Source organism: Melitaea cinxia, chromosome 9 (genome assembly GCF_905220565.1).
Source record: "Melitaea cinxia chromosome 9, ilMelCinx1.1, whole genome shotgun sequence".
Classification (NCBI taxonomy): Eukaryota; Metazoa; Arthropoda; class Insecta; order Lepidoptera; family Nymphalidae; genus Melitaea; species Melitaea cinxia.
The window spans coordinates 3565185-3590104 of NC_059402.1; the positions used below are offsets into that span (position 1 = coordinate 3565185).

Consider the following 24920-nt stretch of genomic DNA (forward strand, 5'->3'; position numbering starts at 1 on the left):
TACCACAGTGAACTATTGACATGACGCCGCTGATCCGGTGATATAGAAAAAGTTACCGCTTTCGAAAAAAGATCATGCAAGCTGTCAGAGATAATTCAGAAAATGTTTTACGCATTTAATCGTGATATTCATACTAGATAAGATTTTAATTAACGTCAAAATTTTATTAATATATAGAAATATATAAAAAATAGAAAGAGATAGAAAAAATATTTGAAAATTTATCGTTAAATATTTGAAGAATCAATCTTTGCAACAGCTTAGGTGTTTCAAACTTCATCGTAGTTTCATTAATTTTTACTTCCAAGACATATAATATTGGTTAATATTAAAATTAAATAATAGTATTATAATAATTTCAGCTTCAAGCCGGTCTGGTAATTACTATCCGATCTACTAATTAAAACTTTAAGTTGTATTTTACTACTGTATAAAATGTGATGTACTTATTTTATAATTTGATAATTTAGAATTAGTCAATCTAGATTATACTTCATTTAAAATTAAATTAAGAATATTTTAAATTCAATAATAGTACGAGACACCGGTAAACCTTAGGATTTCAAATTCCACTCAGATAGAAATAAGAGGTTCAAACAAACCATTCCCTACAAACGAGAAATTCTGATATCGATTTTGTATTAAGGCCAAGCTTTAGATGCAATTCATTTCTGAATACTAAAATGATGACTAACTATTAATGCCAAAATCAATAATGAATCGCGATTTCCGTTTCTCATATTTTTATACTATTTGATAATACTAATGTTTGAAAAAAGAAATTGACGTCGTACGTATAATCGCTTCAGCCTGTAATATCCCACTGCTGAGTATAGGCCTCTTTCCTCGTGTAGCAGAAGGATCAGACCTTAATCTACCAAGCTGCTCTAAATATATATCTGTTTGTATACCTCCTATAGATTTATTCCCTACTATGAGTAACGCTCGCTATCAGGTGTACATGATAACAACTGGTACGGCTTAACGTGCTGTCCGAGGCACGGTGCGGAGATCCACTAGGACTGCACAAACACCCAGTTCACGGTTGTTTGCCATGGTCTGGGTGTTCCCCTAATCCTTTAACGGATGTAATAAATAAACTAGATCTGTAATGATGGACTATTTACAGTATTTACAGTTCAACATTGTACAGCCATATGGTTAAGTCTACTAAAACTCTCCTCGTTTAATTTCTCAAAATGTTTGCTTCGTAGTGCTACGACGCGCCTTCAGCATGTTCGACTCGAGCAAGCAAGGTCGTATCGAGAAGGAGAAAGTCAGAACAATTCTGAACACGATGGTCCACAGCTATGACGACAATGAACTGGATCAGATGCTGGACAACGAGGATGTTGACGGTTTGTGGATATTTTACTAAAATATGTCCTTTTCTTTTCGCCCTATGCAACAAAGTAGTAAATAAATGAATAAATAACATCCTTAAAGCTTCTTCAGTTTTACAATTACTTTGAAAGGATTTTTTGTGGAAAACTGTTTATTTTTTCCATTTCTATTAAGTAGTGTAAATAAAATTACATCCGCTTTAGATTTTTTTTTTTGTATATTGTCAAAATTTCAACCTATTTTAAATTTTGTGAATAAAACCTTAATTGATCAAAAACTTTGACATCTCACTTTTAGTCTACAAACCATATATTTTTAAATTAAGCACCATTGACAAACACTTCGCTCCTATTTCTTAACTCGTTTAATCTAACTTCATCTGTTGCAAACAATGTCATAAAATCGTCAACACTTTCAAGAAACGCTCAAACATTAAACAGATGACTTTGAACACTTTACGGTTTCCCAGGTGCTATTTCCGTCGCTTCGTCAAAAATGTCTCCCCTCATCAAAGAGTCATGATAGCCGTGACGAAATATACAGTACCAAAGTTTTGGGCATCAGTTGAGCTGTGACACAAACATCACGGCTAATTTCCTTCGAACGACATTTTTCTCTTATTAGTGTGATTTTACTACTGTCAAGTCAACTGGACATAGTCTTAGGTCAGCTTATAAATAAATGATCACGTATTTAGCTAAATTTGATTTTCGAAGAAAACAAAAGTTACAAAAAATAGTACTAGCATTTTTACTATTAATCAATTTTTTTGAAACTAATATTAGATGTTTTTATTTACAATTTCGGGTAATAATAGATTTAAAAAACTCATACATCCCATTACCTATAATTCAAACGACTACTTCCTTCCACAGTTAAATACAATCTGCAAAATACAAGATATATTCAATGAAATAAAAACGTAATATACCTAAAATGTATATTATATGTGCCAGAAGTGCCATCACTCTGTATACTTTGTGCCCTCAACGACCCTTAAAGGGCGTTTAGGATTGAACACGCCTTAAGCGGTAATATTATTCAAGGCTATATCATGTACGGTAGGAAAATTTTGTTTACTACTTATTCGGTCAATTACAGCAAATATTTTCATTACTCAAAAACACGACAGATTTATTATAAAAAAAATATGTTCATTAATTTTTTTCAGTGCTTAAAGTCTTTACGTTAGATTGTATGATTAACTTTTATCCCCCCCCCCCCTTTGAACCCCACTTTTCGTATTTATTATTGTTCTCTTTTTTAATTATTCATATTTTATTGTATTTATGTAACTCATTTTCGTAAAATATTTTTGAAAATCGAACGGGTGTCAAATATCACGATTTATGCATTCAAACTAAAAAAAAAAACATTTTGCTTTATCATAAGCATTTAAATTACAGACAGACAAAGACAGTGTAAGCATTAAGTTATTACCCAATTCTATGACATCGTAAAGTAACAAAATATTTATTTAGAGCAGCTGAATGACTAAACTTGAACCCTTCTCCTTCTAGGAGAAAATAGAAGATAACGCCTTCAATCTAGCAGTATTTCATTAAGAAACAATATGTTACATACGTTCGATAAAGTAACTTAATTTTTATATTTTATTTATTTCACTATTCCTTGCATTCATTACAGAAATACAATATAGTTAAAATGTCATCTAGGAGCTTTATTATTAGATAAATCAGCTTTAAAAGTTCTCATATAAATACAATTGATCTTTGGTTTTGATTTTTCATTCATATATATTATCTGTTCTAATTCCACTTAGGTATTTAAATACGTTTACGGTTCTTATAAAACCTAAATGTCTATTCTGTTAATAACATAATCTTTAAATCTCAATCTGTAGCTAGTTATATAATAAATCTGAAGAGTTTGGTTGTTTATTTGAAGGCGCTAATTTCAGGATATACTGCTTCAAATCGATTTTTTTTTTTGTATCGGATAGTCCATTTGCCGAGGAAGGCAAATAGGCTATATAATGTTTTAGTAGGTTTTCTCCCTCAAATTAGCGCAAATGAAACCGCAGAGCATATAATATAACATTATACACAATTCTATAAAAAATATGTTACTAAAAATTACCTAGCAGAAAAGAAAACTGAATAATGGTGAAACTGCTAAAATTGATGAGTTTTAAGAATTATTTACTTTTCAGAACTATTATTTAATTTTGTCAATGTCTAGCACCACAGCTTCCCACAACAACGCTATAATATGCCTAGTAATTATTTGTATAGCTATCGTTTTAATAATAATTGTTTAAGTATGCAAGTATTTGTCCATACACAGAACATGGTTGAACCTTGCGAATAAAATTTCGATTCCAGTTATTTTACAAAAAAACTAAATAAATCAAAAGTTAACTTTTGATTTACAAAAGAAGACTGAAGAACGATCAAATTAGTTTTACTTACGCAAAGGTAACCAGTAAAACTTTTTGCTCGAAATTTAAATTTTTCAAATTTCGAAATTGTTTTCCTAATAAACTTTTCTTGATTTCAAGAAAGATAGAAATAGATCAAAAAGCCTTAAAAGCTTTTAGCTTTCGAGTTTCAAATGCCCGTCACATAGTTTTATTGTAACAAACTGCAAAAGTTCTACTGATAGAAAAATGTCTCTTCCAAAAAGAAAGGTTTCTTATAATAAGATAAGTTTGTGCTCTATCCTTCCCACTGCCCTGCAACGGCTTCGTGTTAATGGATATACATTAGTACAAACTGTAAATATTGTTACATTAGTATGGAGTTACTAAAAGGAAAAGTTTTCGATGGTAGACCAATCCACTACCACTAATTTTAATCAAAACACTTACAAATAATGCGAAGTACCAAAAGCCACAGTCACCCAGCACTCAGACGACAAAATAACAAACTACTCCTCACCGGTATAATCCGATGTTAAACTTTCCTAATGTTCACATTCAACACTGTCAACTATTCACTAAATTCCATATAGTGCTTAGTAGTTGTAAACGTAGCTTGAATGGATTTTACCTAGTTTCGATAACTTATAACATAATTATAACAAGGATTTAACTGTTTCTGATTCGTACATTAGTAAACTTTATTCATTTAAATGTTTCCTTTCACCTGAGATTTGTAATCGATCGTTTCATTAATGAAAAACGTGCTTTGTATCCTACTTCTTGAATATACATATGATCTTTTCCCAAATACAGACCCTTAAATATACTATTTCAGGTAATATTGACATTAACAGGTATAAAGGAATTTTATCGTGGCTTTATCATTGGTGACACACTTCTCGAGAAATTATATTGTTTTAAACCTCATAATTATCGTGTTGACAGGAATTTAAGTAAGGAATTATACATTTCATTCCAATAAATAATTAGCCTATTTAATAGCAAGGAGACCGATAAACAGTATTAACTATTTTATTCTCTCTCACTCTTTTTATTATAATTTTAGAATTTCATATTTAATATTAAAAAAAAAAGAACTTTATAATCAATATGGTTATTTGGTCCTTTGAGCCAGATGGTCTTAGATCGACTTCCATTGGGTTTGATTTCTCATTAACCTTCCATCATATGTCATCTCTCACTCAAATATAAACTGTGTTCCATACAACATGTTACGCAGATCATTTTCACTCTTGACAAAAAATGTTAATACGTGTACACGTTCCATATGAAAGGTCAGTTTTACTTTGTTTCAAAAAAGATTTTAAAAGTTCAATACACTTGATGTTTATTACGCTCTTCATCGACCATCATTGTGAAGGTTTTTAAAATCAACTTGACATTTCTTTAAACGTTTTCAATTTAAAAGCTTTCCTTTTTCGTATGAAATACGTTTCTCATGGTTTTACTTCCATTTGAATACTTTAGAGATTTTTAATAAGTATATTTGTCGATGCATAGTAGTTTTATTTTAATGCTCTAAAATGGTTACCCTGAATTTTTGGAGAATATGTTCCTTACTACTTTCACCTTTTTTCAGGCAGTAAAATCATGTTTTGTTTGTTTTGGTAAATTCTATCTAAGATAAATTGAATGAGATACGGATTTAGATGCAATTTCATTGCCAATATATGTAAGAGGACGGTTATTAATCTTTAAATATTAAGTCATCATCTTATCTTATACTATTAAACGAGCAATTCTTGTATATATATAGAATCTGAATCTCGGAAACGACTCCAACAATTTTCATAAAATTTAGTATATAGGAGATTTCGGGGGAGATAAATCCATCTAGCTAGGATTCATTTTTAGAAAATGTCGTTTTATCCCTGTTTTTAGGGAGTGAAAAAATATCGCTAGAACGAAGGTAAATTTCGCATCTGTCAATTTAGTTGCAATAGCTCGGTGGGAAATCAACCGAGAAGATCGTGGTTCAGATCCCCATGTCCCTCATCAATTATTTTTTCTTTTTTTTCTAATTGCACTCGTTATTTTTTATTTAAATGGGCAGTTCTTATTTTTTATTATTATGTCTGTAAAATTTAAAAATATTATTCAGATTTTATCATTATTATTTTTTAATTATTTTTTATTTTTGATTTTTTATATATTTTTATATTTTGTATTATTGTCGGTAAAAAAAAAATATTATTCATATTTTATAAATATGTAATTCGTATTTAAATATGAGTTTCAAAAAAAACAAGATTTGTTGGAGCGCCTATCAGTTTTTGAGAAGCAATTACTCTCAATCTTGTAATTGTATATTTTGTATCAATTTTTAATTTAGCGTTATTTTTTATTTTTATTTTGCGTTAATTCATTATTAATAATTGGGTTTGCAGGCAAACGAAAAAAAATCGACTACAATTACATCGACAAGTAAAATCAAGTAGTTCAATGTAGTTACACGAAAAAATAGTTAAGAAATACGGATTATCAAATATTACTCCAAAGTTGTAATCAGATCTCGATGAAATATGACCACATGATAAACATCGGCTTTCGATTAAGTTAAAAATCATCAAAATCGGTACACCCAGTAAAAAGTGACGCGGATTTTCGAGAGTTTCCCTCGATTTCTCTGGAATCCCATCATCAGATCCTGGTTTCCTTATGATGGTACCACACCAGGGATATCTCCTTTCCAACAAAAAAACTATATATATATACATATAGTTTTTTAAATATATATATATATATATATATATTAAGTTGACTCCGGCCAAATTGAGTAACCTCCTCCTTTTTTGAAGTCGGTTAAAAAAGACTTCATCCAAACCGGCAGCGAATCATTTTAACTCTCTCTTCTACTACTAATCCTTCACGATTTACTAAAAATACCCCGCTGAGCTCGTTCACCCAGGTAATTTTATTACTCTACAATTAGAATAGTCTATATCAATATTTGTTTATTTTTTTGTTCATGCGTATCAAATACGTTATTCCTTTTTGATAATTTGCCAAACCAAATTATGTATCTATGAAGTTTATAAGAAGAAATAATTTAAATTTTTTTTTTACAAAGTCACATAAAAACTAAAGAACGGACAAGCTTTATACTGCAACTGTCTGTAACTATTTCGTTTCTAAGTTGTAAATTGTAAATATGGATAATAATGTAAAGTATCGAAATGAAAAAAAATAAGTGAAAATTAAATATTATTTAATCCATATAAATTTCAGGTTCAGGAAAGTTGAACTTTGACTCATTCGTTCGTGTTGCGACACACTTTTTGGATGAAGATGACGAGGCCTTGCAAAAAGAACTCAAGGAGGCTTTTAGACTTTACGACAAAGAAGGTAAGACTTGGCAATAAGTTGCAACGGAAAATCTATTAGAATATATATTGTCTATAATGAGGTAGATGCTTTAGATTTTATAAAATAGATCCTTGGGTTATTGAATAAGTAACCTATTTATTGCATAAATGCAATCAAAAAAGTATCCAATATCTTATAGCCGAGAGGATTCAGTGGATAGAACATCTAATTTTCTATTTAAAAAAGTTTACGAGTCTTTTTGAAGCTGGGCACTGCTTAGTTAAAAAATCATTTATTTTCATATCATGACCACTACATACACTAAAAACATTTTTTTTTCTGTAACTTGTATTGTATGTATGTTTCCGGATCCCTGACATTGGAAAAAATCTTCCTACGGGCCGTTGAGTGTGAAGCGTTTATTTATGTAAGGCTACTAAATACCATATGTTAAGGTTGAAAAAAATATCCATGTTTGGCTTAGTAGAAAACTTAGTGAAATATTACTAGAAATTTGGAAACAAGTTCTGTTTCCACAGTGAAGCTGTGTTAACACGTTCCAAAGAGATATACGTCTTACAATATTTATGTGGTATTCGCCAGAAAGTTTGGATATCGCATTGGGAAATAAAATATTCTGATTTACATAACGCTGCATTAGCAAATCCAGGCAAGTTCAATTACACGCCGTGTGCGTTAAATAAAATATCGAGAAACTTGTCTTGCAGGAAAAAATTAGGAAAATGATTTTTATTATTAGATTTTTTTATATAACAAGGTCGGCAAACGAGCGTACTGCTCAACTGATGGTAAGCGAACACTGTAGCTTATAGATACCGAAGATACCGAACCTATAACACCAGAAGCATCGCAAGCGTGTTGCCGACCCTACCGCCAAACCCTCCAAGGAGCTTGGTCACCTTACTCACCACAAGACCACAACACTGGTTAAAAAGCAGTATTATTTAGCTGTGATCTTTTCTTAGATTACGGTACTTCCACAGTCGGGCTGCTCAAGATTTTGAGCAGGCTACTTCCTGATGTGCCCTACCTCAGTTAACAATATTTTATACAAGGTTACGTATTTAATAATGGTAGAAAAATCAAACCAGGCAATTAGATGCAATGATAAATGGTTTTGCGTTTTAAATAAAGAATTAAATTTAATTATGTATACTATAATTGTATTTACTTGGAAATAAAAAAAAAACAACTTCAATTACATCGACAAGTAATACAACGAACATAGACGAAAAAAGTAGTCAATTTAGTACACGTTATCAAAGACTACTCAAAAGGAAGTCATTAGATCTCAATCAAATTTAAATAAGACTACAAGGCGCACGCATCCGCTTTCGATTTAAACAAGACTCATCAAAATCAGTAGGTATAAATCAATAAATCGGTCCACCCAGTCAAAAGTACCGAAGTAACATATAAATTAAAAAAATTCTTTACTATAACTCACCTTAGCATTAGCTTAGTATTATGAAAGCGACTTTATGACTTCTATAAGCTATCATTAAACTATCTATATTGGATTACAACATCCTGTATTAAGCGCATTACGATATTTTTTTAGTTTAAGCATGGTAAATAGAAACTACACTCGCGTGGTTCCCGCATTCGTAGTTATTTTTCTACTCTTAACAGTCAAAGCAATTTCTATAGCCTTCAGCCATAAATAGAATTTTTGAACAGACGAAAAAAAATTAGATTCTGTAAATCGTTCAAATACAAAAAGAAAGTCTCAGTTTTTATTATATTAATATCTACAGAAAACGAATCTATCATAATTGTTCACGATTCAGTTCAATCGATTCCTTGGACGATGGCCAACTTTATCGAAGTTTCAAAAACAATTGCATTATCGGAACTAACGAGAAACATCCCGACTTGTGTTAGCGACGTTGAAACAATTTGAAATTAAATTAATATTGAAATTATTTCACTCAAAACTTTATGTGACAAAGTCGTTTGTAGCATCTCAAAGATTTTTTTGGGTTCTACAACAGCTAGCGGGAGCTATAAGGAAACTATAAGAACTGGGAGTGAAATCGTGTGACATTTATATATGTGTGAGATAAATATACTATTTAATCTCACAGCAATCAATCTTAAAGATTAAATTACGAAAGCGTCGGAGCTTACACACACTTTTTTTAACAGAAGTTGTAATTTTTTTTTTTTGTTGTATATATTGTATATCTGTGTATATAGATAAATCCCAAAGGAACTTTTACTTACAAATGACTAACATCTTGGATGCCTAACGAAGTGTCGGTTCATGTCTTTTTATTTTTTACTAGCAGCCCGGACAGACATCGTTCTGTCAAAAGTTAATAGTAAAATTTTTTTTCATTTTTTTTATTTTTTTATTTTTTAGTATAAAAACCTTCCTTGCCTTAAGGAAAATACAAAAAAAATAGCTGAATTAGTCAAGCCATTCTCGAGTCATGCGCTTGGCAACATTCATTTTTATTTATATAGATTAACCAATTCTATTCTAAATTTACTTATTACATATATTTGGTTATTAGGATTACAATTAATATTGATGCAAATGTTTATAATTCATTAGTTTAGTTTAATATATTATAAAAATAATTTCTTTCAGACTTATAAATGGATTATCATTTTGATGCTTATTATTTCAAAACGATAGGAAGACAAAAAAATCCTGACATTCCCACATCATAATCTTTCAGTATGTGTACAGTATGTTTGTTGATAAAACCAAATATTTAGAACAAACTTGGTAGGTAGGTTTGAGTTAAAAAGCCGTTACTAAGTAATGATTATTTGTTAGTGGCATATGCGCAAACCGCGCGATGCCAAATATAAAAAAAGTAATGCTTAGGTTATAAAACATCATTTTTTTTTTCATTCATATGACAGGAACTACAAACTTATCATGAGTAAGACTTCGCAGGTTCTTTAGTTAAGCAACGCAGCACGCAATTTATATCCAAAGTTCTGGTTATAAACACATTTAAATGACTATTAAATTTCGTAAATGTGAAACGTTTACTAGTAAACATAAAATTTAATATTGCGACTTGTCGCGGTAGTAAATTTTATGTTAGTTAACTCTTAAGAGATTAACAATACAAGGTGTTCAGATAGTAAATTTGAATTTAAATAAACTTTTAGAAATTGTATGCAGCAAATAGTTTTAATACTTTTTACACTAAATAACAATAAAACTATATATTTTTTTAAATATACTAATCTTAGCTTGTTTCTGTAAAGAATTATCTATATACAAATAAATAAAATTGGTGTATCTGTTGTAATATTAAAATAACCGCTTTTTACTAAATGCATATGGATGTTTACACGGTACATATACCAAAATAACATTTTTACATATTTTGTCTGTCTGTCTGTCTATCTGTTTAATTGTTCCGGCTAATCTCTCCGGCCGTCTTGGATATCACCCGTAAATGGGTTCCCCTGCGATACCAAAAGAAGGCTACTTTTATTTTCGGAATTTATTTATTTTATAACTCTGCGAACAGAGCAATAACTTTTTTGTTGAATTTCACGCAGACGAAGTCGCAGGGACAGCTAGTTTTATTAATAAATATTTATTTGGACATTTAAGAAGGTGTGTTATTAACGCCAGTATCAATTTAATCTTAAAGGTCTATTGGTATTATTTCTATATTTATAGACATTAACGTACTTATTTTTAATAAATGATTAGCTATATATTAAAACTAAGTAAGTTATGTCATTTGTCATTAATTGGCAAGTTTGTCGCAATGTGCAAGGACCGTGCTTTCTGTTCAGCGCTTGTGGTTTTGATTCCTTCCGTCTTGTTTTTTAATAGACATTTATTTAAATATATATTTATTTGTATGTACATTTATTACAAAAAAATGTGTCTATATCATCCTTCTGACATCTACAACACAGATATTAAGTTCCTTACCTTGGGGACAGACGACCGTATTTGTATATTAAACAAAATTACCCACATTTTATTGTTAAAAGGTATTTTATATATCTTTATATATATATATATATATATATATATATATATATATCATGAAGCGAAGAATAAAAATAGAATATGATTATAAATGTTTAATACTACACAATAAGTATCTAAGTTTGTTATGTCCTTCTTAAGTCACATCTGTTGTGATTTAAATTATCACACGAAGTTTCTAAATATCTGTCTGTTAGGAGAAGCTTGATTTTAGAGCTAGGTTTATATGTGACGTCTAAAATCGTTCCGGCACGAATTATTGTGTTTCTGACACGTTTATTGTTCCGGAAAATTTATATTTTGTATTGCATTTACCGTTTCTAACGGTTCAATCGATTCTGGATACAAGAATTCTGGATGCTTTTAGAAATTGCATCAGCTATATAATAAAATTTATTGTTTTAATGTTTATTTCCTTTTAGATTTGTTTTGAAGTATAAATTCGACGAGTAAAAGAGAAAATTTAATTCAAAAGTATCAGTATTGTATTTAAATTTGTGTCGATTGAAGACTTTTCAATAAAGTTATTAATTAATTAGATTTGACGCAAGTATATAAGTAATAATAATAATGAAAAATAAGACTTCAAAAAAAGCCCACACATAGACCACAAGACTGAAGTCAAACTTATGAAACGTAATTCTCTCTCTTTCTATCTTCACTAAATTATATCTCCCTCTCAACTTCCATTCGTCTCACCCGATCGCACTTTTCGTAACGGTTTCGTCATGCATTCACCAAGTCAAGCGTGGATAAAGAAGTTTACTTAAATTATAAGTAATTAAAACCATCATGAGTTAGTTCTTTATTTCTGTACGAAATAATTGTCCAAATATACTGAGTTGAAAATAACAAACGCTTCATACTTAACGGCCCTTAGTAGGATTATCTCCTGGGTCGGGGGTCTGGAAACACAATACACAACCACAAACACCCAGACGACGACAAACATCTGTATGGCCAATACAAACAATTGTCATGTGCAGGGGTCGACCCCGCGATCGCTGTGCAACAGCGATGTGACCGCTGCGCCAAGGCGTCGTCTACATTGTAATTCTGATTACTTAATCATTAATTTCATAAGATATATTTGTTTTCATTTTTAAGCACTGGATATATGTAAATTCTGCTAGTAATTGTAAAAATTTGTTATTCAGTCAGCAACACGCTTCTAATATTCATGGTGTTGCAGACCGTAAATTATGGAAACCACTTACCATCAACCTTAAGCACTTTTATCACCAAAGTGATATTAACAAAAAATAACTTTTCTATTATTTATTTCTATATGCTTACTTCTAGGATATTTGACAGCAATATTATTAATTCTTGCCTGGATGGAAAAAGAAACCTAAGCCAGCAGATGTTACAGAATGGAATAAGCTGAATCGTGATCATAAAGAGAATATCTCAATTACAGGTAACGGTTACATCCCCACGTCCAGCTTAAGAGAAATCCTTGCAGCCTTAGATGATCAGCTGACACCGGACCAACTCAACGAAATGATTGCTGAAATAGATACAGATGCTTCTGGAACTGTCGATTTTGATGGTAATTATACGTTAACAATAACCGTAAATACTCAGACGCACGCAAAAGAACACTTTTAGTCTGTCAGTAGTAATAAAAAAGTTCAGCAACTTCTGAGTTAAAACGGAAGATAGTTTGAAAAAACTTTGTTAATCCTTTTCTACCTAGATACCTTATGTAAGCGATAAGGATTGGATGATCAAAAACAACCTGGCAAGTCATGGTTTCCACCCATTATCGTCGAACTGAAAACGACGTGTGTTTCAAAAGTTGTAATCTTAATATATTTTTTACGCTTATAAGTAAGAATCACAACAGTTTTATTTCCTATTTGACGGAAAAAAATTGATAATTATGTTGTAATTCTTTGTCTCTCAAACATTCATAAAATAAATGAAAAGTCCAGTTTCAAAACGAATTTTTGAATATTTTTTTTTTTACTTTAGGAGAATATAATGGCATCATTAACTTTAATATAAATCAGGCAAAAGACATTTAGAGTTATTTTGGATTTTTGTTATAAATAGTTACTAGAAAATTAAATTTTATTAACACAGCAAAATTTTCAAGTTTTTTTTTTTATGTAACTAGATCGGCAAACAGGTGTACGGCTCACCTGATGGTAAGCGATTTCCGTAGCTTACAGACGTCTGCAACACCAGAAGCATCGCAAGCGCTTTGCCGACCCCATCCTCAGTTCCCCCAGGAACTCACCACAACAGGTGGTCACCTAACTCACCAACAGGAACACAATACTGCTTGAAAACAGTATTATTTAGCTGTGATCTTCTGTAAGGTCGAGGTACTACTCCATTCGGACTTCTCCTTATTTTCAGCAGGAAATTTCTTGCTGTGCCCTATCTCAATTGTCTTAATTAGAAAATTGACAGTTATCAAATCGTCGTTACATACATTTTATAAATTACCAAACACTTAATTTGAAACCCTTAGACTCTTTTTTTACCTCAAATTGAACTACATTTTCGTTTCCTTTTTTTCAGAGTTCATGGAGATGATGACTGGCGACTAAAAAATTTTGAAGTAATTTAACGATTCAAAAAAGTACTTAGCTTCATTTAATATATTTAAAATGTACAATATTACAATATGTATTTGAAAGAATAGTGCCATTTTATATCACGATTGTATGAAGATTAAAAGTACACGCAGTAATAATTTTTTGAATGTAATTTTTATTTGTAACTCCAATAAAAACTTCAATAATAATAAACTTCAATAATATTGGTAAGGAGGTGTCCACTAATACAGTCAGTTTTTTTTTCCTTTAATTCAGACCTCTCACTTCTTTGTAAGATTAAGTGGAATTCAAAAGGTCTCATCTTATGAGGTTGAAGCAATAGTTACTGGTAGGTAAAGTCTTGGAAGATCATCGAGGGTTTTTCTACCATGTTAGCTATACACAAGGGATAGACGATATTTTATTTGACCTTTTCCCTTCTAATTTAAACCCATTTAATTAATTAATATTTCCTAAGACAAACATATTCTTATACAAGGGTTGAATCCGTACCTCAGCATCTATTTGTAATGACCACTAGACCCACTAGTTCATTCAGTCAATGTATCAATCAAGGCATTACTTATTCTGTCTGTTACCGCTGGTCTATAAATGCGTTGACTCGTGTAAAAAGCAACCTCCACTATATTATTTATGACAAGATGACCCTAGTTGTTTTACCCTACCTGAATATATGTATGTACATAAAATGTAGCCTATGTCCATCTTAAATAGAGTGCTTTTCGAAGTTAAATTGATCAATACATTTGTGACATCCAGTAAAGAAAATCTAGTAATTGTACTAGAAATAGAATAATCAACGACTGGGCACTCGGAAAAAAGTTTAAAAACAAACAAAAAACTATAAATTAAAAATAAGCTAAAGTTTAGGTGACACTCACTAGGGTCAATTTGTAAAATACCCTGTATATTCTCTAAAGGATTTATTTAAGTCCCGTACAAAGGTAAAATGTTCTATGTGTAGGATATAAGAAAGCTCTTCCTAGCCGTCTCGAAATACATGTTTAGATTTTCGTATATCCAAACAACAAGGGAATCCTTAGGGGATTACTATTGAGACTTATTTGTGTTTGTTACAAATAAATTATTTTAAACCAATTTGACGATTTAATCCATCATAGTTTTTTCATCATTGAGTTTCAATATCAGTACAAACGTTTGAACAAATTATTCTTGCCTTTTATAACATACATATTTCAAGGTAATAGAGCAATTTTTTCAACCCCAATAAACTGGCCAAATTTCAAATCTTTGAAATCGAAGAAGATGTCATTTCCTGTTTGGAAACGTTTACCATTTTCTTCATCAATTGTTAACAAATATTAAATTGAACCAAAATCGAGCGTATCATTTAAACATAGTTTTCGTAAAAAGAATAGTATTTTACCTAGAGTTAACTTAGAATACGCAAAAACTATTTATCACATAAACGATTATTTCAAAGAATTAGTCATTTTCTAATTCTACACTGGTTCTTATAATTTTGAATATTACGTTTGAAGAATTCAACGAATCTAATTACAGATTAATTACTAAAATAATTCTCAGCCGAAATCGTTAAATGCCACTCATTTTATATAATGGAGAATACGTGGGTAGCATAGTTAATGAGAAGCTATCCTTTCAAATATTTGGGAATATAGGTACGCTTGAAATTTGATAAATTGTGTTCAGAAATAATTAATAATTAACAAATACCAAAACAAATTATTTGAAATATCAATCAAATACGTGTCTCGTTCTTTAAATTGCTTTTTAGTGTACAGAAATCTAATTATTATATTATTAATGTAATTAATTTTAGTAGTACGACACATGAAATATCAGAATATTAAAATTATTTAGTCATTTAATAAAATAGGAAAATGATTCTTAATGTTATCAAGAGAAATGTGTTTCTTTATCAATAAATACGTTAAGGGGAACAAATGGCAAGTAATTTAAAAGTCATCTGTCTGTGCAGACATTGAAAAATGGAAGACAGGGGCTCGAAGGGAGGAAATAGGTTTGTAGGTCAGAGGATTTTTTTTTTTCGTTAGTGTGACAATTTTGGGCCCATTTCTCTATTATTATAGATGTCCGACAATAACGTATCCCGTATAAGGACGATTGAATCATATTGTGATATCATCAATTCTTGTAAATGAGATTGACAGAAGCTGGTATCAGCAAAAAATTAGTTTTTGATAATCGCTGAATCTATCTTCGATAATTATTATATTAAGATTATATTGTGATGATATGATTTAGGTATTCCATTAGTAGCTAGAATTTTTTGGTATATATGAGTAAAAGTTACGCCCTAATTTATATTCAATTCCTTAACTATATCGTAGAAATTATTCATAATTTGATAAAGGACAAACTAAATTTGATATAGATTTTAAAAACTATTTCTCTTTTTACATTGAACAAATTTTTCATGATGAAACATACATATATGTAAAAAGTAGCCTTATTGATGTTCACTTTGATATTTTAAGTGAAAAGTTTTAAATTGTATTAACAAATAATATTGACTTTTTGTACAATTAGGTATTTAGAACTGTATTCATCTGTAGTGTTATTATCTCGTACCCTTACCTCTGTGTCGGTTTGTCTACAGCAGATGATTGTGATGCGTCTACTGCTAATCAAACTACTGTAAAATAGCAAATGACTCGTGACATAATATTTGGCAATGATTTATCATCCGTATTTAACAATTAATTTAATATAACATGAATCATTAATTTTGTTTTAATCGAATTAATTAAATGTTAAAACATTTAGTGAATTTGATTAAAACAAAATATTTATTTCTTCCTAAAAAAATATCTCATCAAAGATAAAAATCATTGCCGACCAAAACAACCAACGAAATATAAAATCATCATGTATATGGCCAGGCGTGATCAAGCATATTTACTGTCATTACCTGACTTACACTCCTAAAGCTACTGGTGCTAGCGCTCCGGGCCTGCAAGAAGAAAGATTGGTCCTATACACCAAGCACACTTAGCAGTTATCACGACCGCGAAGTTTGACATGCTGTACCAACTAGACGTACAATAGTAATATGGTCACAAGTCATAAAAAGTTCTGTAACACTTTAATCTTGAACGCTTAGCGAACTGTCTATTCCTTAAAAAATTGCAGCATCTGTTTCATTAAAATTTTCGAATTTCATGTTTAAAAATCTTTATCGTAACTCACAGAATATAAAATCATAAAATTTTTAAACGATTAAGGCATTGCTCTTGAGTTCTCGACATCAATTTCATTTTCTGCCATCGTATAAAATTTTGAATGAACGTTCAGTAACAGGACTTTAAGATGAAATATGAGGTTGAGCGTTTACGATAGTCCCTTATCTCGTGAGCGTCATTCGCTTTTACAGTTTGACAATTTTGCAGCTATATTAAGTTTAAAAATTTCTTTACTTTTATGAATAAATTGCACTATTATATTATTACTTATGATTTATTTAACTGTCGTCATTTTCAAAATTATTGTAAGATAAATTTTTCAAGAGCATTTTGCTAATAATTAAACTCTTTATATTTAAACGCTTTACTTCCAAAGATTAATCGTGACCATTTACCACAGCGCGGACATAATTTTCAACGGAGATTAAAACGTCGACTTTTTACAATACAAATTTAAATTTATAAATTTTCGTCACGTTAATTTTCATTTTTCCAATACTTAAACACGAAAAAAGTTTTCCGCGTCGGATTCGTGTCACGTTTTTTAAATGCCCTATTACTTGTATACTTTAGCTTTTTGTTTTTTAGTTTATGTTCTTTTTCAGTGTTTTACGTGCCTAATCTCTGTAAAACGACACTATGTCTCTTTTAATGTCCTTACTTTAAAGGAAAATGAAGCACATTTTAAAAAGATTGACGCGCTTTATCATATCGCTCGTCCGCAGCCAGCTATAAAAGAATTTTAAATATTACTTTGAAATTTTTTGATCATATCATACTAACCCAGTATAACAATCTAAATATTTTCTAAGTAGTAACTTTTCCTTATTAGCTATTTGCAATTTTACTGGCAATGAATCACTGATATTGGGGTTGTTAATTACCTAATAATTAACCGCGGCGATCGTTGCTATCAAACATTAGTCCGAATGTCAGTTGAAAATTTCATTAACCTTTCATCGACTTGATATCTGGGAATTTTCGTGTTGTTCAGAGCTGACTTGTGACCATTTTACCGTGACAACATTCAATGTGCAAAGTGCAAAGATTGGAAAGAAGAAATAGTTGTGCAGCATATCAGCCTCATTGGTCTGGTACACATAGAACAGTTATCAAATGTTTGTATGCAAATAGATTTTAAGCTGTATTTGAGACAACATAATTTGATAATGTAAAAATAAACATTGAAGATTATAATTTTTTTAACTCAAATACAGCTTCAAAATACAACAAATATTTATATATGCAAGCAATATCCCGTGTAAATAGATAAATAGATTGAGAAGTGAGTAAATATTCAGTTAAGTCGCCAGAAGCGAAGTAGAAGTTTGCAAAGGCAAGTGACTCTCCACACATGTACAAATCTAAATATAAATACAAAAGATATTTATTTGGAAAATATTTTTTAAGTCATTGATTTTTTATTACATCATAAATACTACTGAAACTGCTGACAGAGAAACTATACAGCAGTTCAAATACGTACAGTCGCCAACACACTTATACCAGTACTAAAAGGCATTAAACATATATCGTCCAAAGTGTTCCTTTTCGGAGCTGAAGCTGTGTAGGATGCTATACAGACACTCACAATTATATAAGCAGATATAACATCCAAAGCATTTGCCAAGACCATCAGCGAACATCGATTACAACAGTTAAGTGTCTGCAATTTTGTACTGTGAATTTTACGGATGACACAGTACAAAGTAGCCCTGATTGTTTTTGAAAATGAATTACCTGGAACCTGAAATGTACCTGAAAATCACTTTATAACTTTGACGTCACACTTAGTTTTTATTATTGAATTATACTTAGAACTAAAATTTTATTTTTTATCCTGTAATATTAAATGAATGAGACATTCCAAATATACGCAGGTACTATATTAAGGTTGTTGTTTTAAAATAAAAATAAAAAAATATCATTTCAACCTCTTTTTATCTAGATTTGGTTAGTGAAATATCGTTATGATTATAAAAAAAATAATAATAATTATAGCAATAAAAAGAAAAAAATCTCTATAATAAGATAACATTTTTTATGATAATGCTTGAACAAATCTCTGGGATTTAAGCTTAAATTACACGGAAGCCTCAACCTTCGAGATTTTCCTTCAGACCCGGAAGCCTCTTCTATAATGTAATTTATTTGTCTCTCATATTTTATTGCCAATTTATTTGGATTCTTCGTAAAGTTAGTAAAATATGGACGACATTTACATGTATTTCTGTTTGGCAAATAAAAACAAACACAAATATTTGTTTTTATACAAATTAATACACTACTATGATTAACTCCAATATGATCATTTTTATATTAATTATTACTATATTACTAGTTCAAAATGTAATGTTTGTAAAGTAAAGTCTCAAATAAAAATTGAAAAATTAATTCTTCTAAATCACCAATACACCATCCAACAGTTATAATATTTATTTAATTTCCTTCTCTCTAATACTTAATACTGGAAAATATTTTAATACAGTAACACTTGCCTATCAATATCGTGCACAAGTTAGATCATTATTTAATAAAAGCAGAAATCATTGCGTCCGTCAGAACGTCCTACGTATACCCGTAAGTGAAAAACGATTTAGCTCTCTATTAGAGTTGTCATCTTACCGTTACTGAATAGAAGAAAATGCTCTTAGCAGTGAAACCTTTATACATTTTACTTACTTATATTTGTATCCAAAAGAATAGAAATAATACAATAATAATGATAAAAAAAGTACACATTTTTATCACAATATCAAAATTTAAAATAGGTACACATATAAAATACTATAATATTAATTTTGACATAATTCGATTACACACAGAAATAGCATATACTTATTTTTACGTATGTATGAAATCAACTAATATATTACGTTATACAGAATGGATTATGCAAAATAGTTTGAAATGTTCTGTCAGTTGTTTTATTTAAAACAAGGTAAAAATTAATATTGTACCAAAACGAATTGTTCTATTTGACTATTTTTTATACGTTTAGCTTAGAATCAATATGTGTATGTGATTTTATTTAACGCATCTGGCATGTCTCCATTCTGTATATATCAGTTAAATTCATTCGAAGAATTTCCACACCGCTAAGTTCACGCACCGAGGCAGTGATATGTGAATTACTGTGCAAACTCTCGTGTGGTTTCATTTAACATTTTAATATAATTCATATTTTATTATATAACTATATATATTTAATTTCATCAAATTGTTACTATAGGTACAGTTTATATTATTCCTTTTTTTATGAAATAAAATTTATTCTATATTTATTATTTATATAATTTCTAATTGGGAATTTTAAATGCATAATTTATATTATAAACTTGTATGAAAAGTGTATTCTATCAAATTTAATTTCTAAATATAAAATATCATAGCATTCATTATTATTATACCTAAAACAAAACTAATTAATATTCACATAAAACAAAAAGAAAAAGAAACTCTTTTCTAAATAAAAACTGGCGAAGGGATTCAAGACTCAGAAAACTTCATTCATCAAAATCCCTCGAGACGCCGGCCATGATGCCGTGTTATTACTCTGTCAATAAAACTTCCAAGATATGTAGGAGATGAGAAATAGTTCAACTCGTATGTTTTCGACAAACTTGTCTTAATGTGAAAACAATATTTTTAACTTTAATACTTCACTATATAATCTCGCATCATTCTGTAATATCCCATGTAGGAGAAGGATCAGAGCTTAATCCACCACGCCGCTCCAATCCGGTTTATCGAATATATATACTATAAGTAACAATCGCTATCAGGTATAAATGATATTAACCGGGATCGATAACAAAATGTGCTTTAAGAGGCACTGTAAGGTTTCCACACGGACAGACATTCAAACAGGAAACAAATATTTTTAAAAATACAAATTATTCATCCCGAGCGGGAATCGAATCTGCAAGCCGCTGGCACCATTACACTAGAGCGGATATTGTATTATTACTTGTTATTTGTATATAATTTCATTAATTTTCATATACTTACCTAATTCATCGAATCTATATGTATATCAATAACCGTAATTTCACATACAAAATAGTAGGAAATCTTGCTAGGAGCTAGCTATAGCGTTGTATTATCCCGATGTACTCAGGCAGTGTTGCGACGCGTAAACCAATTTCCGATGGCCGTGAGCCGCACTTCCGGCTACGTTACCGTGATGGGAAAAATGCACAGATTAAAAATAGTTCGCCCAAACATGACCTGAATTGAAATTTTCAAGGCGAAAGCTACTGTTATATAAAATTGAAAATATTTTTAGTATCAAATACAGATTTCATGTATATTTTATTCAATTTTGTAACTTAATCATAATAAAAATTTGAGTTCAAAAGATCCATGCCTTTTTAGTATCGCTTGTTATGCCAATATGGATATTTAATAAAGTAAGTCTTGAAAATATTATCGTTATCTCAATTCGTTTACGCAAACCTCACAAAACTTTTCATCCATTATGTCTATTTACTTTGATCCATATTTTTACTATCACAATTTGAAACTGAAATTGAATAAATAAATTACGTAAAAGAGTGGCATTCAAGACTTCATCATTCCGACATTACGATATTTAGCTTTTTACCCTATATACACGAGGTCTTCATTAAGCATACCTCGTTAACTAAATAACGCTCTTCACGTTACCAACATCGGCGGAAAATATCTGGACTCATTTACACTTATATGAACCCTAATTTCTTAATTTTAATATGGACACACAGAATGGATCTGTTCGTTGAATGGTTGTGTGTTGAAAGATGGTCAAGCCATGCTAAAATTTATAATTCAAATTTTAAATAATTATATGTTGAAACTAAAACAAAACATCTTGAGAATAGCTGATCTCCAGTCTAACAGCCACTTCAATAGTTAATAATCAAAATCAAATTAGGTTTATTCAAATAGGCTTTAAAAGCACCTTCGGGTCGTCATCTAAAATTTTAAATATTTTTAAAAGTGAAGCTACCACCGATTCGGAATGTAGATTCTAATATAAAATTCTATATCTATACAAATAAATAAAATTGGAGTGTCTGTTTGTAATATTCAAATAACAGCTTTTTACTAAGTGAATGTGGATGTAAAAACGATACATATACCAAAAATACATTTTTTACAATTTTTCCGTTCCGGCTAATCTCTGAAACGGCTGGACCGATTTTGACAGGACTTTCACTGGCAGATAGCTGATATAATAATGATTAGGAGTACCTTAGACTACTTTTATTTTAGGAATTTATTTATTTTATAACTGCGAACTGAACAATAAATTTTTGTTAAATTCCACGCGGACGAAGTAGCGGGCACAGCTAATTATTAATAAGTAAATATTACGTGCAAGTAAATTTATATAACCCTATTGCGTTCGTTTATTTAGCATTTGATATGGTATTAATCTTTTTCTTAGACTAGTAAGCCCCTTTTGTGCCTATTTAGACAGTCGATCTGAAGGAGTAGACCCCAGTTGTGCATTACAGCTGACACACAAAATATTTTTTTTTAACACACACGTCATTGTCAAGACAAAACACAGAATGTTTTGCTTACAGTGTTCCTAATTTAGTAAGTTAGACTTATACTTCAATGAATCAACTCTGTACCACATTTTTCAAAAATTGATAAACGTACATTTCATTAGTAGCGTGTTACTTGGCGGTGTGAATAATCCCCTAATTACTTCGACTTGACGTTACCTAATGAGAAATTTCCAAACGAATTAGAGTAATGAATCATTCTAGATTGTAGTTTATTTTTAATACATTAGCGTACAATTTACCATTTTTCTATTTAAGAGATAAATTTGTAATACATGAAAGTAATTTAATTACAATTTTAATATGTAATGATGAGGTTTATAATTGTATAAGAATTAATAATAACTTAATAAAAAATAAAACAATCACGAAGTATATCTAACAGTAACGATAAATTTAGTTACACGATTAAAAAGACATTGTAAGTATATACATATTATGTACAAACTTATAACTATACGAAAACTTTATTTTTCTAAGTTTTAAAATGTTACTAACTATTGTTAGATGACAATCTAAAAAAAAATATTTTTTTATTATTTACTAAGCGAATTTAAATTTTTACCTCACTAAAAAACTCCAAAAAAACGTCCTTTTTTATTGGTATTTTTTACAATAACTACAATAATATAAACTAATTATGAAAACATATCTGTTGTGTCTATAAATTTCTTAAAATAACATTAAAAGTATCAATTTACGCTCTTTTCTTCTTCTTTAGGCCATTTATAAATATAACTATTGTATGATGGAATTTTCATATTACATTGTACGATTTTATCTTAGAAGTCCCATAACGGTATGTCATCTAGTTCTCGTTAGATTAATTAAGTAAAAATTGCAAAAGAATTTTTCTTACGATTGGTAGAGATTTATACAAAAGGTAGGAAATGAAAAGGCTTCCTTTCTTCCCTACTTACCTTTGTAGTAGCCTAAATAATCCAAGATTTTTTTTAAATTAAAGGTTGATTATAATCTTAATTTACTCGTTCTATTCTAAAATCATTCCACACTAACTGTAAGAATTAATCGCAATTCGATTTTGGCCTACACTCAATCTGGTAGAAATACTTACAAGTAAAAAATTGATACAAGGTAGTAACATAAGGTGCAATCTTCAAGTTTCATCGTTCAAAATCCATTCCAGTCCCGATCTTATATTGCCACTGCAATATTGCAGTGTAACCAGACCGAGATCGGACGCGAACCGGGATCTTATTCAGACCAAATTCGGACCCACACGAGATCAGACCTCGACATAGATCAGACCGAGACCAAATAGTAGTCGTCCCAAAATCGATGTCCTAATAATTATATCTTTTCTATTAACTCATCACAAATTTACTTCTAAATTTCGCTATTAAATATTATATTGTACTTTTGTTATAGTTTAACCTTAAATTATAAGAACCAAACATAATAATACTTAAAATTTTGACTCTACGGGACTTACCGCGATTGCTATTTTGACGTTGCAGACCGGTAAGTCCGGTAAGTCACGTTAAATCAAGTGTCAATGACCGTAAAGGTTTAAAAAAAAAACAATATCTATTCTTAATCGTAAAACATATAAAATATATACCTTGCTCCTGTTTCTCGGATCTCTAAAATCTTCCTTAGAAGCCTTCCTTCTCTTATCTTTCAAAATCATGCGAGCCGCTGCAAAAGCCATCTTGGTTTTTTCTCAAATAACTCGATAACACACAACTAGAACACTTTGATTTTAGGCGTACTTTGATCACAGTCAAAATTTTTAAATTGACTTAGTAAAATTTTAATTTAATTTTTAAACACTTATTTTTACTGAAAATTATTGCCTTTTTTCGTTGGATTTTGTAAAATCTTATTTTTTGTTATTTATTATCTGTAAGTTAAATTTAAATTAGGTGATTCGACGGTGTTTTAAATAAAAATGATTAATTTGAAAAGGAGTTACAATATTGTTTATCCTCTATACTCTCATTATTTTGTACATATTCAGTAAATAATAAATTTGATAGATAATAAATTTGTTGTAATATTTTAAATAACCTTCGACTGTATTCTATATAAATTCGATTGTAGCTGCGTGCGTTTCACATAATCTTCAATGACTGAGTTAGAAAAATAGTAATTAATTCTATACTAAACCGTATGAAAACTATTACGTAATCTTTTTGTTTGTAGCTAATTAGATACGTTATTATGAGACAACTAATTTTACACCACGTACCTTGTTCTTATAAAGCAACATACATTCTAATCGTAAATATTTTTGCAAAACCATAATCAGCAATATACTCGTTTTGAAGAAAATCGTTACAGAAAAATAATGATTTTTTTGTGACGTACCTAACCAAGACAGTTCACAGGATAGTTTTTTCGGATCTTTTTCAGTAAATATGTATATAATAATTGTATTTTTTAAATCATATTGCAAAGAAAACAATAAGTAAAACTGCTTCCAATTTGGTGATGAAGTCATCGTGTGATGTATACGAAAAATAAAAACAGATCAATAATTTATTTTAAAATTTATTAGACACAGCAGGTTACACATGTGGCTATACATCC

General features: G+C 29.9%; 2 protein-coding genes across 3 annotated transcripts in view; one reads left to right on the forward strand and one right to left on the reverse strand.

Moving 5' to 3' along the window:
- The window catches only part of LOC123656696 (calmodulin-A-like), a 64956-nt gene extending 40917 nt beyond the window's left edge, over positions 1-24039 (reverse strand). For both annotated transcript variants that reach the window (XM_045592357.1, XM_045592355.1), the window contains exons 1-2: positions 23950-24039; positions 16539-16580 (exon numbers count right to left, since the gene is read on the reverse strand). In XM_045592357.1, the coding sequence (XP_045448313.1) occupies positions 16539-16580; positions 23950-24039 (132 nt within the window). The remainder of the gene's footprint in view (positions 1-16538; positions 16581-23949) is intronic.
- Positions 1115-13846, forward strand: LOC123656278 (troponin C-like). Its single transcript, XM_045591983.1, has 5 exons — positions 1115-1160; positions 1215-1358; positions 6977-7093; positions 12472-12603; positions 13584-13846. The coding sequence occupies exons 1-5, from the start codon at positions 1115-1117 to the stop codon at positions 13610-13612; spliced, it is 468 nt and encodes a 155-aa protein (XP_045447939.1). The 3' UTR covers positions 13613-13846.
- Positions 24040-24920: the final 881 nt, after the last annotated feature.